This window comes from Porites lutea, chromosome 1, assembly GCF_958299795.1.
Source record: "Porites lutea chromosome 1, jaPorLute2.1, whole genome shotgun sequence".
Classification (NCBI taxonomy): Eukaryota; Metazoa; Cnidaria; class Anthozoa; order Scleractinia; family Poritidae; genus Porites; species Porites lutea.
In genome coordinates this window covers 38,309,993-38,329,992 of record NC_133201.1, presented here as the reverse complement: position 1 = coordinate 38,329,992, position 20,000 = coordinate 38,309,993, and the positions used below count along the sequence as shown (strand labels likewise).

Here is a 20,000-nt window from a genome sequence, read left to right as displayed (position 1 = left end):
CATAAAAATACATGGTAATACATGGCAGTACATGGTGATACATGGCTATACATAGCAATTCATGGCAATGATTGCAATACATGATAATACGTGGCTATACATAGCAATACATGGCAATACATGGCAATACATGGCGATAAATGGCAATACATGGTAATACGTGGCGATACATGGTAGTATTTCGCGATACATGGCAATACATCGCAGTACATGGTAATACATGGCAATACATGGTAATACGTGGCAATACATGGTAATACATGGCGATACATGGGAGCACATGGTAATACATTGCGATACATGGCAGTACATGGCTATACATGGTAATACATGGCGATACATGGTAATACATAGTAATACATGGTAATACATGGCTATACATGGCTATCCATGGTAATACATGGCTATACATGGTAATAAATGGTAATAAATAGTAATACATGGCTGTACATGGCATTACATGAGTATACATGACAATACATGGTAATACATGGCGATACATGGCAGCATATGGTAATACATAGCGATACATGGCAGTACATGGCTATACATGGTAATACATGGCGATACATGGTAATACATAGTAATACATGGTAATACATGGCTATACATGGCTATCCATGGTAATACATGGTTATACATGGTAATAAATGGTAATAAATAGTAATACATGGCTGTACATGGCATTACATGGGTATACATTGCTATACATGGTAATACATGGCAATGTATGGCATTACATGGCTATACATGGTAATACATAGTGATACATGGTAATACATGGCATTACATGGCTATACATGGCTATACATGGCTATACATGGTAATACATGGCAATACATGGCTATACATGAGTATACATGGTAATACATGGCTATACATGGTGATACATGGTAATACATGGCTATACATGGTGATACATGGCAATACATGGTAGTACATGGCTTTACATGGCAATACATGGCTATACATGATTATACCTGGCTACACATGGATATACATGGTTATACATGGTAATACATGGCAAAGCATGGCTATTCATGGCATTACATGGTAATACATGGCTATACATGGTGATAAATGGCAATACATGGTAATACATGGCTGTACATGGCAATACATGGCTATACATGGTAATACCTGGCTCTACATGGCAATATATGGTATTACATGGGTATACATGGCTATACATGGTAATACATGGCAATACATGGCTATACATGTCTATACATGGCTATACATGGCTATACATGGTTATACATGGCAATACACGGCTATACATGGCTATACATGGGTATACATGGCTATACATGGCTATACATAGTAATACATGGCAATATATGGCATTACATGGGTATACATGGCTATACATGGTAATACATGGTAATACATGGCTATACATGGCTATACATGGCATTACATGGTAATACATGGCTATACATGGCAATACATGGCATTAAATGCGTATACATGGGTATACATGGCTGTACATGGTAATACATGAAAATACATGGTATTACATGGGTATACATGGCTATACATGGCATTACATGCGTATACATTGGTATACATGGCTATACATTGCTATACATGGCTATACATGGCTATACATGGTAATACATGACAATACATGGCTATACATGGCTATACATGGCAATACATGGCTATACATGGCTATACATGGCAATACATGGCTATACATGGGTATACATGGGAATACATGGCTATACATAGTAATACATGGCAATATATGGCATTACATGGGTATACATGGCTATACATGGTAATACATGGCAATACATGGCTATACATGGCTATACATGGCTATACATGGCTATACATAGTAATACATGGCAATATATGGCATTAGATGGGTTTACATGGCTATACATGGTAATACATGGTAATACATGGCTATACATGGCTATACATGGCATTACATGGCTATACATGGCTATACATGGCAATACATGGCATTACATGCATATACATGGGTATACATGGCTGTACATGGTAATACATGGTAATACATGTTATTACATGGGTATACATGGCTATACATGGCTATTCATGGCATTACATGCGTATACATGGGTATACATGGCATTACATGCGTATACATGGCTATTCATGACATTACATGCGTATACATGGGTATACATGGCTATTCATGGCATTACATGGGTATACATGGGTATACATGGCTATACATGCTAATACATAACAATACATGGCTATACATGAGTATACATGGCTATACATGGCTATACATGGCTATACATGCTAATACATAACAATACATGGCTATACATGGCTATACATGGGAATACATGGCTATACATGACATTACATGGATATACATGTCAATACTTTATTTCAAATGCATTCTTGATACACTTTAATAACCCTACTTAAAGTACCTACCTTTTTAACTACTGCAAGACGAAAGCTGAATCCTCTGGCTACCAGATATTTGGAGTAGACGACAAGAACTGCTGGTCGGACAACATAAAGGATTACCGTTATGACAAATACGGCAAATCTAAGCAGCTGTGCTTATTTAGCAATGCTGGAACAGGTAATGCGCATGGCCAACACAAATACGGAAACGTGTTTGTCTACAAAATGGAATGAGGTAAGGTTATGTTCGTTAATTCAACGTTAAGGCAAAGACAATTTTTTGGCGGTTTCATGTTGTTGTCGAATGAAGAAACCTGATTGGCTCTCTTGCCTTGGTTATCGAAAAACCCTAGCTATTTAGCACGTTAAATGTCATGGACAGTTTCTTCCTTCTTTTTGACGTAACCATGGATATTTCCCATGATAAATTTATCTCGGGAAAGTACCGTCACACGCACCACGCCAATTTATCGCAGTAAAAGAATCATTTGCCACGGTAAAAAGTGTCCTGTGTAACTGTATCTCATATTCCCAACAACGCGGTTTTTTAAGAGAAATATACTCACGAGAAATACCAAAATCTCAGCTCAAGTCCCCTAATCGTACTCCTCAAAGATAATTAGACATTCTTATTTAAAAGGTTAGGGAGAAAAAGACGATTTCATTTTTTTTTTTTTTTCACGTGAAGGAAAAATTAGTCTTACGCTCTGAAGTAGCGAACCATGTAATGTGGGAAAACTGTTTGAAAGCAGAGGTCCACGCAACGCATAAATAATAATACTAGTAGTAATGTGATAGTAATTATATTATTGTGATAATAATAGTAATGTGATTATATGTTTCGCGCCCACTCGTTCTACCTTTACATTTTTTCTTGTAGGAAGAAGTTCCCGGATGGAACGGAGACGTATTATAAAAGAAACCAAGAAATAATATGAAATAGGATGTAGCAATAACTTTATCATGTTTTTCTGTGTTTTGTGCTTTTGTTGTTGCCGTTTTTTTAAACATTTTTTCCTCTTCAGGAAAAGGATCAATTAACAAAACACATAGCAGGTCATTCACTATAGTATTAAAGTGTTATAATTGTTATGATAGCTAGGTATATTTGGGTTAAAAATAAACAAGCATTTAAGAGTGTCTGCATTATCGTCGTTGCTTCTTTAATTTTAAATTATAGTTTGATAACCAAGAAGGAAAGTTTTAACCCACTGACTGATTCTTTTGTTTCGTGTAGCAGTGGTGGCTATATTTAATACATTTTATTTTTGCTTTGGAAAGAGTTAAGAGGGGGGTCTGGGCGCAGCAGGGGTTATTTTAGACTATTGTGTCTGAAAGTGCACACGAGTGAACACGACTGACCACGAATGATCACGAGTAAACACGAGTGACCACGAATAACCACTAGTGAGAATACATCAAAATATTATTTTGACGTCATACTCACGTTATTATTATGCTCCTTTGTCTATTTGCTACTATGTAACCGCAAAACCATTTCCAGCCACTACAATATGTAAATGTTTGTCCTATCTCTTTCTTTCTTTTCTTTAAAAATAAAAGGGTGGGTCCTGGAGAGCTTGGGAGGGGGAAAGGAATGGTGTAATTTCTTGCCACCCGTATCCTTTTTATTCCTGTTTCCCCACCTTTTAATGTTAATTTTGCTTCTTCACGCTTTTGTCAAAGTATAGGGTAATATGTCTAATATTCTTCTGAATCATTTTTACTGTTTGAGAATAATGTACACTTCGCTTCCTTTTTCATTTATTTTTATTTTTTGTAGGTTTTTTTTTTTTTTTTTGCGCCCAGGGCGGCTTTCTTGCCTTCCAGATACGAGCCGATATATTTGCTAACTATTCGGCACCTGAAATTTTTTCTCGGAGCTATCGTGTATCACCCAACAATTTCATTGTCAGACATGTCGACAGAAGACTGAGGGGGCGAGACGAGAAGGGGAACTTCACTTATAGTCCCGATTTTACGAACGCCTATTATCATCCAATAACAAGTCACACTCCGTTAGAGTAGATAGAACATTTTCACGACAACCTAACTCGTGACCAGAAGGCTGTCATCAATTGCTTTGACTTTGGTCTTACACTTGTTTAGTTTTCGTCATTCAAGTTGACTTTTCCAGGATCTTAGGAGACAGTACATGGTTCAAATACAGAGTGACGCTCTCCGCTGAGCAAAAACGTACTTATTAGTTATTGGTTGAATTAAGTAACTTATATTCCGTCGGTGAGTTCATAGTAAAGGCATTTGCTGTTTCAAGGCTTAAGAAACCACTTCCAGTATTGTACCGACCCTTAATCTTTGATTATAAACTCGAAGATCTAACATAAAAAAACCTCCAAAAAGCCTAAGAACCGGAAAGATTTTCAAATCAACCACCGCGTTTTAGTATATACTAAAACAGTGGATAGTGTTTTTCGCGCGCTCTGATTGGCTACTCAATCAGTGAATATCCTGCACTATTCTCTGATTCACCTCCAGTTTCTCCGAGCGAGCAACGCCAAACTCGCGCAAGTTGCGAGCAAAATACCTTCCCGTTTTGCTGCCGTAACAAAAAAAGAAATTTCACAACTAATCAAGCTAGCTGTTCCCGAAATACTTGAAGAAGGTGACAAAGTTCGGTTTGGAAGTTTTAACAGGTAAAGCTTAGTCTTTTTGACCTGAATTTATCGATAAAACCGGTGAAAAAGTGTTTTTTGTTTGCAAATTCAAACTTGTTCATAAATAAGCTTAAAACTAAATTTAATAATCTTTTTTAAATACAAAAAGAATTCACAACTCCTTTTGAAGAAACTTCCCGGCAAGAGCTAAACAAATGGCTTCAAAAGTTTTATTTGTCGGCAAGAAAAAGCGACGACCGCGGTCGTTTAGCCAAAATTGTAATCGTTGGCAAAAGTAACTGAGTGAACAATTTTCATTTTTCTGCTCAGTTATCTCACTGTTGTAGTATATACTAAAACAATTATTCACCTCAGTTTCGGTGGCTAGTGATAGTACATTTACCTCGCCGCTTCGCGGCCTCGGTAGAATTTACATCACTAGCCACCTCCACTTCGGTGAATAATTGTTATATATACTTAAACCATTTCGAAATACTTGAAATATGATTTTATTACTTTAAAGTTTTTATGTAGGAACAAAGTTTCGGATAATGTTGAAATGTTTACTCAATATTATTAAAGATTTTTGATATTGACATTATTATTGACACTCTTTGTGAGCGGTTCTTCTTACCTGGGGGCATTTGCATAAAGGAGCTTTAGACGTACCGTAAATCCTCCATTAAGCCCTCCCTCTCAAATGAGCTCTTTCCGGTTTAAGAGTCGTAATTTGATAAAGTGACGTATTAATGATGTCATTATAACAGAAAAAATATATTTTAGTGAATTCTCACTCGTGGTTACTCGTGGTCTTTCGTTGTCACTAGTGTTCACTCGTGTTCAGTCGTGTGTACTTTTAGAAACAATCATTTAACACAGCCTCAGCTGTTTATTTCACGTCTTCCTATTATTCTCTCCAAGAGAATCATTTGGAACTCCATACACGACACTTATTTCCTGTTCTTGAAAAATTGCGCTCAGTGTTGAAATATATCCATTTCTTACGCTCAAAGAATAGTGAATAGTAACATTATTTACTTAAGGCTAACAAACAGCCTTTAAACATAAGTGGCTAAGGTTTGGTAAGGCATTGATTCATAATGATTTGATAAATATGATCCACAAAAGCTTCAATCAGCCGAATTAGGATAACGGTATTGATTTCAGGGCAGGAAAACAGAGCGAAAAGGAAAAAGAGTATTAGACACGCACGCTACTTATTCTTCTTTGTTAAGCTTTTCGTTACAAATTTTGTCGCACAGATAGACGCGAAATTAAAGAGCGTTAACAGAGCCGTTTAATATGGGAATTCGACCTCAAAGCTTTCTTCCTTTGCCTTTTTGCTTTCCCTTTTTTATGCAGTAATGGCAAAGGCGAAGGTTGGTAAACGCACGGCCAAAAACCGTACTGACAATGAAGCAATATGAACCAAAATTTTATTGATGAACATAAGTGCTGAGAAAGGTGGTTTGCCATAATGCTGATATCATACAGAAAGTGGACAACTTGATTCAGCGTTTTATCGACGTCGTATTTTCATAAAACACAGAACATGAACTCTAATGGATTTTTTCTTTCATGTTACATAATTTTAGATACTCATTTATTGAAAACAACGAATAGGCATGGAAGAAATAGTAAATAAACTGAATAAAGCCACTTGCAAGTTATAAACACCGCGTTTGGCTTCATTGTGACTTATCGTCTATTAAAGGGGTTCAGGGTCAACGCCTCTTCAGTTCTCTTCAAACTTTTGATGCGTATGTAGTGGCATCCTGTGCGGGGGGAAGCCGCAATTTTTATCGTAATTTTTGTGTGCGAGTAGAAGAAATACATTTACTTGATCTCACTGTGCTGTAGTCTGTTTCCACTTAGCACATTCCGCCGTCTTAAATTCTGTTTAGGAGTTTCATTAAGATGTTCGTATCGCGTCTTATTAAAGCCGGGAATTTTCTGATAATAAGCGAGAGTATGATTATAAAGCTTTTTTCAGGTTACCTATCCCACACTTTTTTCTAACTTGTCACGGTAAAACCTAGGGGTTAAAAAAGATTAAACTTGTCAGTGGTGTTGCCTATACGAACACTGCAAGATGGGCATCAAATTAATTTTACGGCTAGTCTTTCAACATTATTTGTGGCGTGCCGTTTGTTTCAAAATTATTTGTTAACGTGATGTTTAATGTGACGTAAACTGTCCTATGAAATGTTACTAATGTTCCTGTTATAGAATCCACCAACCATTGTTATTTCTCACCTTGATATCATTTTGCGGCCGTGATGTGACATTTTCTGCCTTGATATCATACTACTGTAATGTGACTTGTTGTACCTTGATATCATTTTACTACCGTGATGGAACATTATCAACCGTGATATCATTTTACTACCGTGATGTAACACTTTCTACCTTGATATCATTTTACTTCCGTGATGTGGAGGTATTCTGTGACACAGATTCTGCTCGTAGCTACGTAAAGTAACCACTACCACTAATAGTACACTTCATGACTCATACACAGTGATATATACCATCGGATTCAACATGGCAGGCAAAGTCCAGGTGAAGTTTTATTTAAATATGTATATACCTTTTAACATATTCCATTCCGTAAAATACAGTAAATATAAGCCTTTCTTATCATAATAGGTTAACCTGCATTTTTGTTTTATGAATTTCACTGTTAATTTATAAATTTAATTATGTACATCACATTCTTTTTTCACAAGACAGCGAAATGCCTTCCGAAGGCTCTGACGATGATGTTGAGGTAAAACATTTAAGTCTACATTACTAGCTACAATACTTTCTTTTTAATAAATTTCCGATAAAAATATATAAACGATAACCATACCAAAACATAGGCACGTTTTACAGGCACTGTTACGCTGAAGCATTCAAAATAGCTCATATCGACAATCTACTGTTTTAATCCTAAATTAAGGCTATGTTTTGTGCGGTATTGCTGTACGTTAATGAAAACGTGAACCGCTGCGCATTGCTGATTCGATCCTCATACTATAGATTCACTTTTCTTTGTCTTTCCTTCTCACATCTGGTGCAAAATAAACAAATTGTTAAAGTGAGTATCAACTCACCAAAAGTTGCTTAGAGGGAAGAATCGAAGTTTTTAACGTTTCTTCATGGTTTCTTAGAATAATGAAGCTCGTCGAATACCGAATAGCTAAGAAATGTCACGATTTTCATCATTGTCTTAGATGGTTGCATCATCACTAGTCACGAGATTGTCACGTGCGATTCTACTTCAATGAAGGTGATATAAGTTATTGTTTGTTAAAAGAAAAGAGCCTTTGCTTAGGCACTAGTTACAAAACTAAAGATGTCTTCATACGCTCAATTCGAGTTACTATTATTACTGTGAAAAGCCAGCATGAGATGTAGAATCACACAGTTTGCACGTGAAAGTATCGGACTTTGCCTTTTTCGTGGTCCGTACGTGACGGAATTCCAGTTATCACACAGTAATCCAGTAAACAGAATTATAGAAATAACTCATGCACACAATTTGCACGTGAAGATGTTGTTTAATAGATGCCAAGATCTCATTGGTTCCTAAGCATCAACTCATAGTACCTTCGACCTTATTGGCTCCTGCAAACAAACATCTGAACATACAAAACCACAAAGCCACCAAGATACATACGCTCACACCACTGACAGAAAAAAAATGATAAAAGTGAATTGACTCGACAGTTAACTTATATAATGTGTTGTGTTTATCCACCTGGTTTATTTTTGAGGTTTATGAATTTGTTTTTTTTTTTTTTTTTTTTTTTTTTTTTACCGTGATGAAACATTTTCTGTGATGTGACTTGTTTACTTTGATTTCATTTTACTACCGTGATGGAGCATTTTCTTCCTTGATATCATTTTACTACCGTGATGGAACATTTTCTACCTTGATATCATTTTACTGCCGTGGTGTGACATTTTGTACCTTGATATCATTAAACCGTGATGGAACATTGTCTACCTTGATAATCATTTCTCTGCCGTGAGACCTGTACAGTACCGCAAATGATCCCCAACCGCAAATGATCCCGAGACCGCAAATGATCCTCAAAATGGACCGCAAATGATCCTCGACCGCAAGTGATCCCTAAAGTCGACCGCAAATGATCCCTTGAAAACTTGAGGAATGGAATGGATTTTATGGGACTGATTACATAAAAGGACTGATTATAAAAAAGAAACCTTTTTCTCTCGCCTTTTAAAGAAAAAGGGAAGGAGGACGCTACATCTCACTCTCAGGTCAATTTATACAAGGCGAAAAAAAAAAATGGAATAAATCTGAAAAGGTATAGTATTTACCGTATACTTCTTCCTTTGTCGATTGCTTCAATTTCCTTTCAAGAATGAAAAATTTAAGACAGGCAGGACGTTACACAGAAAAATTGTTTTAACGCCTAGAAGCTCAACCTTTCTATTGAGGAATACAAAGCCGGGCACCCTCTACCTAACAAGAGCTTTATTGACTTTACTGATCTTTTTGAAAGCATGAAATTAATCAGCCAGAATATTTCATTTTGATTTTTCTCTGAAGTGTTAATTTTACGTGATAAACAGCAAGACATTTGTTCGTAACTTAGGTGCCCATTACGAAACAAGACATGATTTAACATAAACACAAGTCAAAATGCCCCCGAACTTATCAATGTACACAGGTTTCGGTTTATTTCGAAATAGCAACTTTCTTACATCTCATGAACGTGTTGTGAATTGTTATATTAGCGTTTTTATGTATATTCATTTGTTGTGCTTTGCTGAAGACAGTTACCAGAAATCTAAACCTGGTAATGAGAAACGCAAAGCCAGGTAAGCGGTAGTTATCGTGTGACAAAACATCGTAAGAAACCGTCACATTCACGGACTAAAGGAAAATCGCTTATGATTATTCGGATCCAGGAGGCACTTAAGAGAAAATTAAACAACCTAAAACCCTTATTTAGCGGCAATGAAGAGCACTGCATTTCAAAAGAGGTAAAAGGAAATGCTCTTGCATCAAAGGGCAAATCATGCCGACCAGAAACAACAATAACCGCAGAAATTGCGTGTCATGACCTCTCACTATGCAATAAGCAGCAAAAATCACATTTGCTCAGTCAAAACGTTTTCCTCAGAGGTATAATCTACCCGCCAGAGCCGGAAAAAAGTCATTGGAACAAGCACCATTTTAGCATGAGGTAAAAGTCGTGTGTCGCCTACCTACTTCGTTTTTACTCTTGAATGATTTTTTTCATTTAGTTTTTATTCATGTATTTATTTGAGAAGTAAAATTTAGCTTTTAATCTGACTTATTGTAATATAAATAAAATCGACACGATGATCCGCTAACCTGATTCCAAGTCATTCCTATTTTTCTTTCGGGATCATTTGCGGTCGACTTTGGGGATCACTTGCGGTCGAGGATCATTTGCGGTCCATTTTGGGGATCATTTGCGGTCTCGGGATCATTTGCGGTTGGGGATCATTTGCGGTACTGTACAGACCTTTTCTGCTTGGCGTAGAATTTTTATGCTGTTTTTATACGACCGTGATCGTGATTTGTCTTTATTGTCAGGACGTGCCTAGGTTGTTCACATACCGGTACCTTGTATTTTTTGTTTGGAGATTGTCAACCTCGCGTATGAAAATAAAAGTACTGACCGCTAACGCTGGAGTGTGGGGTTAGGGAAAGGAGAAAATAGGCTCGCTTGTTCTCGCGCTCCGCGCTCGCTATTGCTCGGTGTGCTCGTCGATTTTTGAAAAGACAAAAGAAAAAAGTCTGTGTACAGACTACGAGGTTCCTTTTTCTAACTTCATTTTAAAAATCGCATTTCTTGTGAGCACTAAAAAAAATAATTATAATAACAGAAATTGGAAATTAGAAAATTTATTTTAGCATTGAACATTCTCAGAAACAGAAGTATCTACTCCAGAGGCCAGAGAAGCTCCGATTAACCTTTCGTATCAGTGCTGTTCGTTTTGCCTGGAGTCTGAATAAAAAATCTTGTAACGTGTTTGAATCAGATAATTGTATCTTATGCTCCACTTCCCGACTTAAATCCTTAACTAGAAACTCTCGCTCATGTTTTTTCCAATCTTTTTAATTTGCAATGTTTAATTTTGGGGCTCACGGATTTAACTTTACATCCCTGAGCCCCAAAATTAAACATTACAAATTTTGTAACCAGGATTATAGTCATATCCTGCACCTATATTTTGTGGTTGTTTTTTGCTGTTCACACCCTTACAGGAACGTGATTTTGTCTTAATCGTTAGCTATGAACTAGGTTTTTTCCTTAGATCCATCTTATTATACTCCCTGATGAAGTCTGTGTGATCAGACGAAACGCGTCGGAGAAATAACTCAAGATACTGGGTTGCTTTGTGCTGCTCGCAAGTGCATTGTCCATTGTAAAAAAAAAAATTAAAAAATTAAAATAATAAAAAAATAAACAGGAAAGGCGTTAAATGCTTGAGCCCCAAAATAAAGAATTGCACATTTCCGGATAAAATCATAGATACTCACGTTGCTTTCATATAAATGAATTTACTTGAACTTAGAAAATTTTGCATCACGGTAACTGGGTAAAATGAAGTGTCACAGCACGATGTTCGATCACGGCAGTAAACTGATATGAAGGTAGAAAGTGTTCCATCACGGTAACATAGAAAAATGATATCAAGGTAGAAAAAGTCACATTACGGGGGTAAAAGGATATTAAGGTTGAAAATGTTACATCACGTTGGTAAAATGACATCAAGGAAGAAAATGCTCCAAAACGGTAGTAAAATGATATCAGGGTAGAAAAATGTCACATCACGGTAGTAAAATGATATCAAGGTATGAAATGTTGCATCACGGCAGTAAAATGATATCAAGGAAGAAAATGCTCCATCACGGCAGTAAAATGCTATCAAGGAAGAAAATGCTCCAAAACAGTAGTAAAATTAATGATATCAAGGAAGAAAATGTTACATCACGGTAGTAAAATGCTATCAAGGAAGAAAATGCTCCAAAACAGTAGTAAAATGATATCAAGGAAGAAAATGTTACATCACGGTAGTAAAATGATATCAAGGAAGAAAATGCTCCAAAACGGCAGTTAAATGATATCAAGGAAGAAAATGTTACATCACGGTAGTAAAATGATATCAAGGAAAAAAATGCTCCATCACGTTAGTAAAATGATATCAAGGTGAAAAATAACGACTCTCACAGCTCATTTCACAGGACATGTTACGCCACGTTAGACATCACGTCAACAAATAATCGAAAGAATCATACTTCTGTTCCTGAAACAAGGATTGTTCTGAAGATAACCCTACCCCAAAGATTTTTGAGGTTCAATATCAACTTAGAGTGTTGTTTAATTCCTTCCACCAATCCGAGATAAACCTTCATTCTGCTCTCAGTTTTGATCATAAAGCAGGAAATAGAGTGCGAGTTCTTGAACCTTGATACTTTTTGTATTACTATTCTAACTTCCGAGGGTGTACCTTCGGAACCTGCCGCGCATACTTCCTGCTCAAAAAAAAAACCGAAATAAGCGATGCGGGAAGGCGACACGCAAATTAATATAATGAACGCTTCTGATGGATCGTAGCCAAAGCATCATACCCTACGGATCAAAGGCCTGATAAACTTAACAGGCAACACTAGCCTGAGTATCAGGCCTTCCTAAAAGGGCTAAGAGAGGGGGTATTTTAGATGGGGGAGGGGTTAGGGTTAGAGTTAGGGTCTCTCCCTTTTTCGCTTCTATTCCCCAGAAACGCCTGATACTCAGGCTAAGGTAACACTAACTGGTGCAAGAGATCATGGAACTGCATAGAAGAGGGGATCGGACGAGGGTCATGTAGCAGCTCTCCTACATTGCTGTCGGAGGAAGGAGAGGGCGTGTTGAACGGGACATCCCGAGAATCCCGAATCTTTAACCGGATTGCAATTAAGGTTTCTGTGAGGATGCCTAAATTTTTTTGTTCAAGTTAAAACAATAGATCAGAGTAGAGTAGAGCTGTTCATTCAGAACCCCTTGCAGCTAAAAGCTGGATAACAGGATCGTGCGCAAATTACACGTAATTAACATTTATCTTATGACAAAAAATCTAAATATTTCACCGATACAAATTCTGACAATCTTTTTGTCTTACACATTTTGTTATTATAGTTCCGGCAGCTTCGTAACGAGTACGAGTGAACGGTAGTTACCCCTCCACTCATGGCATGGCAAGGCCAAACACAGGGTTGGATGGTTTTAAATTACGCCTAAATGATTCGCAAGCAGCAGCCCTACGGTCTTCTAAAGACGGCAGGCCACTTAGTATCAATGCCTCGTCATAATGTAAATTTGGAAGAATTATCCTAAGGGTGCGCTTTTGAACTGCCTCCAACGCATCAGACAGATACTTTGGCAGATTCGCGAATACAGCCGAGGCGTATTCAATTACTGATCGTATAAGGGAGCAATATGCTGTGATTAGGTCTGATGTCGGCACGCCACACTTCTTTAGAGTTCTAAGTGCATAGAGGCGACGATTGGCTTTTTTGATTATGTAGTCACAGAGGACACCCTAAGTCAAATCCTCAGAAATATGAACTCCGAGAAGTATAAAGGATTTGACGCGGTCGACGACAACTCCGTCTGTACAGATTGTGCGCCAGTTTAAATTATTATAATCAAGAAAGTCAATCGTCATGGCTTTACATTTAGCTGGATTAAGGCGAATGTTATTGCGGAAGTAGAACCTCGATATAACGAACCACTATATAACGAAGTCCTCGGTATAACGAACGATTTTCTTTGCCCCAGTAGTAATAAAATATATGGAAAAGAACCTCGATGTAACGAAACCTCGTTATAGCGAACAGATTTTGCCAGTCCCTTGTCCCTTCGTTATTTCAAGGTTCCACTGCAACTACTGAAAATGTAAGATCGACTTAATGTCTAGTGTGAACTAGTGAGTAATATGAATAGCAAAGACGGCCTTAGCCCGTTCCAGGCGTTCCGATGAGGAGAGGCGAGAAGTTAAAAGGAGAGAAAAAAATTCCCATTACCTTGCTCGCTCTATGTGTCCCCCGCTCTCAACTTTCTGAACGCCTGCAACAGAGTACAAAACGCTTTATTGCAACAAAGTTCCTCGCTCTCGGTCTTTTCCGAGAAAAGACTGTTCGGGGGAGAGGCGACTGGGCTGCTTATTTCCCGAACAGTGCCGGCTGGTTACCAAAGTCTTGTCTGTAATTTCATTTACTTGTCACAGCTTGATTTAGTTTTGTTTTTTTTTTCTGCAGTTCAGTTACGCGTAAGTTTCTGGTAGTCATGTAGACATTTGGGATCAATCTTAGCAGCTGGGCACAGAACCTTATATAAAAACAGTAACAGAATATAATATACCAGACCTTATATATTCCACTGCACCAAAATTACCCTATTTTAGTTGCTGTGTAAGAAATAGGCGTTGACAGGCCAAACACGACTCATAAGCTCGTGATAATGTGAAACGTGACCTTGAGAGTCTGCTTGAACAGTGGTTCTCTTTCTTTTTTCTCTCGCGCGAAGGTTACTAGCACTACACAGTGCAACAGGTGTAGCATTCTAAACTTTGACTGAGTAAATCTTGTTTTTGCCGCACTAAATCTTATATTTAGAGGTCATGAAGCAGGTTTGTTACATGCATACTGAGTAATCATTTCCTGTGGTTTATGCTTCGGTAGGTGTCCCTGATAGGATTTGATTTCAGATGCAGTTGTAAAGTGTTTTATATCCTTTGACCTCTGTTTATTACGGCTGAATAAAGATTTTAGTTTTTTTGGTTTTCTCCGAAATGACTGTATCTGAATAACTACATGCATGCATGCAAGTTTCTTTGTCCGTGAATGTGATTATTTCCTGCCATGTCGATATGACTCTGGGCCCAGCTCTATAGTGTGGTTTGCAGGATTTTGAATTTCCACGGATAGTGCGATCTTTACATAATTTTTAAGTGTTAAAGAAAGGCGTTCGTAAGAAGGACTTTTAGTAATGAGCTATTTTAATTTAATTGCGTTATTTAGTGAAACAGCAACTAAAATAGGGTAATTTTAGTGCAGTGGAATATATAAGGTGTTGTATATTATATTCTGTTACTGTTTTTATATAAGGTTCTGTGCCCAGCTGCTAAGATTGATCCGACATTTGACCCACCAACCCGAGGAGTCAGGTATATTTTGCTTTCTGCTTCTTTACTATTATTTCTTGTTGATTTGTGAAAATAAAGTAATCTCGTCGTGCCCCCAAAAACAGACTGTGTCGTCGTTGTGTTAGCGGAGAAATTTAACTAAATAACACTTGTGCAAAATTACGAGAACAATGAGCTCCATCGGATCGGCGATTGCGTATTCGATAAAGGAAGGCGGCAAGGTGAATGAGAATATTGGAAACGTGCACGTATAATCTTTCATGGAAGTGTTTTCTAGTACCCCTGGCGTAGACGCGGCGGAACATAATACAAGAGTTGACTTCCCAAACAGCTTTGATCTTGATCTTTGACTTGCATACAGCTGTAATGACCAAAATAACAAATAATAAATAACAACATCCTTTGGCAAATTACCCACATACGTTACCACAGCAGGATATAAGGACCTGTTTAGACAGAGCGAAATCCAACCGTCTTTACCATCGAAGTAGACGGGCATGGCAACTCAAAAGCAGCGTATGCCCTCCTTTGCAAGCATACTTTCTGTTTTGTCTATTGTGTTTTACTGTGCCGGGTTTTTGACAGTTGAACTGGAGTTACATGAGCAGAAGAAGAGGATTAACGCTCTTGAAAACAACTCAGAGACAAAGGGGCAGTCATCAAGGGATCCAAACCTTGTGAAGACACAGCATTCGCCTTCAGGTAAGTTGTTCCGTCTTAAGGAAGATTTCCATTGTCGCGTAATTTTTAGGTAAATTTTACGTACGTAAAATTGTGCGACAGTGGAAATCAACCGTCCCGTAATTTTCCGTGCGAACTCACGTAAATGAAAAAGAGGCAATGTATGGAAGGCCAAGCGTAAACGTGAAAGTTGAGCGAGGTTCAACCTTTACATTTACGGGTGACGTTCCACACATTTATTTACGCACGTACGCACGTAAAAATTGGGATTTTATGTTTAACGTAGGGCAACAAAGTACACAGATCGAGGATTTTCAGCTTATGTGTTCCAGACACAAGGGTTGTAATGTAAATGCTTTATGTTGGAGTTGAGATAAATCTTTTTTTATTTAGTCAATTTTTTTCTGTCTTTTTAAGAGCCATCAGTTCAAATTCTCAAGATCAGTTAAAAAATGCTTTAGTGCTCATTTAACTAATTTTGACTCTGTTCTGGTCTCTTAAATAACACTGACCTCTCTTATCATTAAGCATATTATACACAGGATTCGTTGCGGCTTTGTGCATATTTTTGTGAAGTTTCTGTACAGAAGGACGGGGTACCTCGCATCCAATGTATCTGTAAAGCAGGTCACATAATGAGCATCGCAAATGTTTTCCCAGTATAATATTTCTCAGGGGTCACTTTCTCACAGCATAACACGATTTTGTCGAACTTAAGAACCTTAATTTCGCAAAATTGTCAACTTTAATGCAACATTTCACTTCGTTCATCTTTGCAAATACTCCTTGTTATTTTGTCACTGTGTTTTATTGGGCGGAATTTTTCAGATTTTTACTGTTAGTTTTATGATAAGCTCCTTGTACTTAACTATAATTCCGGTTGCCAACTAACGAAACAAATCTTTTGTGGACAACAAAAAACCCCCAAAAAAGGTTGATTTTAAAAAGTAGCCTATTTTAAATGTAATCACAAGCACAAATTTAATTCTTTTCTTTCTCAGGGATTGCTACGCATTTCTTCTTTTAAAGATCAAACCGATTCCAAATAAGTTTTAGCTCAATATGATATAATATTTATGCTTTAGGCCATTGATTTATCGTAACTGCAGCTAGATATTTGCCCGGGGGGCGGGGCTACTCAACAAATGTTAAAACGGGGAGGCTCCGCCCTGAGGTCCAACCCCTTACCCTTTTTTATAAAATAACTAAGATAGTACGAGTGTTCTGATTGGTGAAAAACCTATGGTTTATTGTGCCGGTAAACTCATAAAAAACTTAAGGTCAGAACACAGTTTCTATGGGTTTACTGGCGTGATAACCCATGTGGGATGTTCCAGTTGGGAGAACACGAGAAAAGCTTGTAAATCACTGCTTTTCGAGTGTTATCACACCGGTAAACCCACAGAAAGTGTGGTCTATTGTTTAAATATACCATTTTTCACGAAAAAGGTACCCCCTTCGTATATACTTTCTATTGACAAATGGTACCCCTTTCACATACCTTTTTTAGGACTTTACATCCCTTTTAACTGCTCTAAACACACTGTCTTTTAAATAGGAATCAAACACAAAAATAGGATGTTTTCTCGACTTTATGAAGGCTAAAATCATCTATTAGCCCTTTTGGGCCCTTTCACAGACCCAAATGGCAGATTTCTCTACCCTTTTATATACTTCAACTAGTGAAATCCCTACCCTTTCATATACCTGAAGCCTGAAAAAGATACCGCTTTCGAGCGGAGTCTCCCTCCCTATCATAGTGAGTACCCCCGGGAATATTAGCCTGAGAATTAAAGGCGGCCGAGTTCCTTGTGTAATCATTATGGGGTGAGAGAAAAATGTTATTTTTTCCAGATTAAATCTCTCTGAGCTCTTTATCCTTGAGGATTTATAACTTTGTTTGCTTTCTAAAAAGGAAAATCTCCCGCTGTATTTTCTGTGTTTTTATAAGTATGGTTGTGATTATCTATAAATTGTTCTTTGCTCGACGAGTTTCATCAGTGACGATCTTGAAAGAATGTTAATTAGCTACTAGGAAAAATTATAGAGAACCAGCGGAAATTTACAGTAGTTAGTATGGCAATCGTCCACACTGAAAAAAGTGTATTTTAGGACTTTTTAAAAACACGTTTAGGACACAAATAAAGATTAAATGCTTTGAATTTACGTTTCACGGCCGGTTCACTTAAACCATTTTCTTGATTATTATCCCTGACGCCGTCAATCATCATACTAGTAACTAGCTCCCACTCAATGAGTTAATCAATATGTTCTATTAATCATGAAGATGTTGAAGATAAAGACATTAAGGGTTGTTTTGCTTGATTTCAGGGCTTCAGTCCCTTGAACTCCTCAGAGACAGGCGTCAGGTTAATTCGGTGAATGCCACCCGTAAAATCAACAAACTTTTATCGGAGCTAAGACCGCACATCTGTCAATCACATGGTGTCACGTGTTCACCAGGTCCCCCAGGACCTCCAGGTCGACCTGGACCGAGAGGAGGGAAAGGAGCCCGGGGACGAAGAGGACAGAGAGGGAAACCTGGAAACAAAGGAGATCAAGGAATTATGGGATCACCAGGAAAAAGTGGCAAGCAAGGCACCATGGGACCTGTTGGGCCGGCTAGCGAAGCTGGTCCTAAAGGTCAAAAAGGAGACACTGGGCCTGCAGGCATGCCGGGATCTAAAGGAGAGCCTGGTGAATCGATTTCAGTTGCTACTGTTGCTGTTTCTCCTGCAAGGTTGACTGTGAACGAGAGCGAATCAGCGTCGTTTCATTGTTCAGTTACTGGGAATCCTAAACCTACAGTAATATGGAGTAAACTAAACAGCCAGTCAAAAATAAGACAGTCAGCAGTTTCTGGAGGAATTTTACATTTACGGAACATAAAAGGGGGTGATGCGGGTGTGTACAATTGTTCAGCGGTAAACATCTTGGGACAAGCGCACGCAGTAGGACAACTAGAAGTAAATGGTGAGTTTGTGGACTTGCTACTGATATTTCCGTAAGCGTGGATGTGCCGATTTTGTGATTGTACATGGCAAGAACAAATGTCGATCTGTCCCCCGCTTTTAGTCAGAACAAAAAAACAAAAAACTCTCCCAAGGAATTAATAGAAGGTTAACAGTGTGCCATTAAGCAAAAAATCACCTTTTTATTTTACAGTTCGTCCCGCTATATCCCTTAATGCAGGACCTTTTCACTTCCTGGAGGGAAGCGATGTCACTCTTCCAGTGTGTCATGTAACTGGTCATCCGTCACCAGTGGTCACGTGGAGCAAGTCATTTGGTCAGCTACCGCAGGGGAGAGTACAGAATAATAAAAGTGTCATCAAACTACTTAGTGTCCGTAAAGCTGATTCTGATAACTACCTCTGCACTGCAACTAATTTGCTAGGAACTGTTGTAAAAAGAACTCACATAGTTGTGGTCTCCATGCCTCGATTTATTGTCAAGCCACCGATAAAGCTTGTTGCCCATGGGAAATCTCGTTTGACACTGAATTGCAGCGCTACTGGTGATCCGCGACCTATCATTAGCTGGCGAAAACAAGGAGCACAGCTTCCAACCGGGCGGAGCCAGCAGACTAACGGAGTTTTAGTTATAACGAATTTAAGGAAAGAGGATGCAGGGAATTACATTTGTGCTGCAGCAAGTGCAGGTGTGTTTAACGTAGAAGCAGTGACTTCTGTTGAGATCTGCGCGACTAGAGGTGAGTAAACAATATTCACTGTGCACTGTGCAAAATTTGTGGTAACTAGTGGGCTTAGTGGAAGTACCTTAGTGGAGGTCCTCTTCTAGAAGTTCATTTAAAACCGCTCATGATACGGTCACCAAAATTACAGGGATTAATGTACCCGGCATTTCCAAATGCCCTAAGAATAAATAGATTAACACAATGACGTAATTGACGTCATTATTAAGCAAATAAAGAAAGATTGTAAATTTTAAGGTGGCCCGTTCCTATTTGGTTATGTTTTTGATTTGCGTTTTTCAAAATGAAAGATTCAACCGATTTCTATGATTTTTGGCATCTGCAATAAATAATAATGGAACTTCAAGAAAGTGTTATTTATTTTTTTGTAGGTATAAAAACCTTTGAGATATCGGCATATATTTAAAACCC

At 38.0% G+C, this 20,000-nt stretch overlaps 3 protein-coding genes across 3 annotated transcripts in view; all 3 read left to right on the top strand.

Moving 5' to 3' along the window:
- Nucleotides 1-3,534, top strand: part of LOC140949830 (thrombospondin-2-like) — a 177,528-nt gene extending 173,994 nt beyond the window's left edge. The window contains exons 7-8 of the mRNA XM_073398967.1: nt 2,434-2,635; nt 3,281-3,534. Of these exons, the coding sequence (XP_073255068.1) occupies nt 2,434-2,634 (201 nt within the window). The 3' untranslated portion in view covers nt 2,635; nt 3,281-3,534. The remainder of the gene's footprint in view (nt 1-2,433; nt 2,636-3,280) is intronic.
- LOC140949851 (uncharacterized) overlaps nt 1-20,000 on the top strand; it is a 196,918-nt gene that overhangs the window by 142,053 nt on the left and 34,865 nt on the right. The window lies entirely within an intron of this gene.
- Nucleotides 15,692-19,790, top strand: LOC140924069 (roundabout homolog 2-like). Its single transcript, XM_073374070.1, has 3 exons — nt 15,692-15,896; nt 18,207-18,848; nt 19,041-19,790. The coding sequence occupies exons 1-3, from the start codon at nt 15,692-15,694 to the stop codon at nt 19,592-19,594; spliced, it is 1,401 nt and encodes a 466-aa protein (XP_073230171.1). The 3' UTR covers nt 19,595-19,790.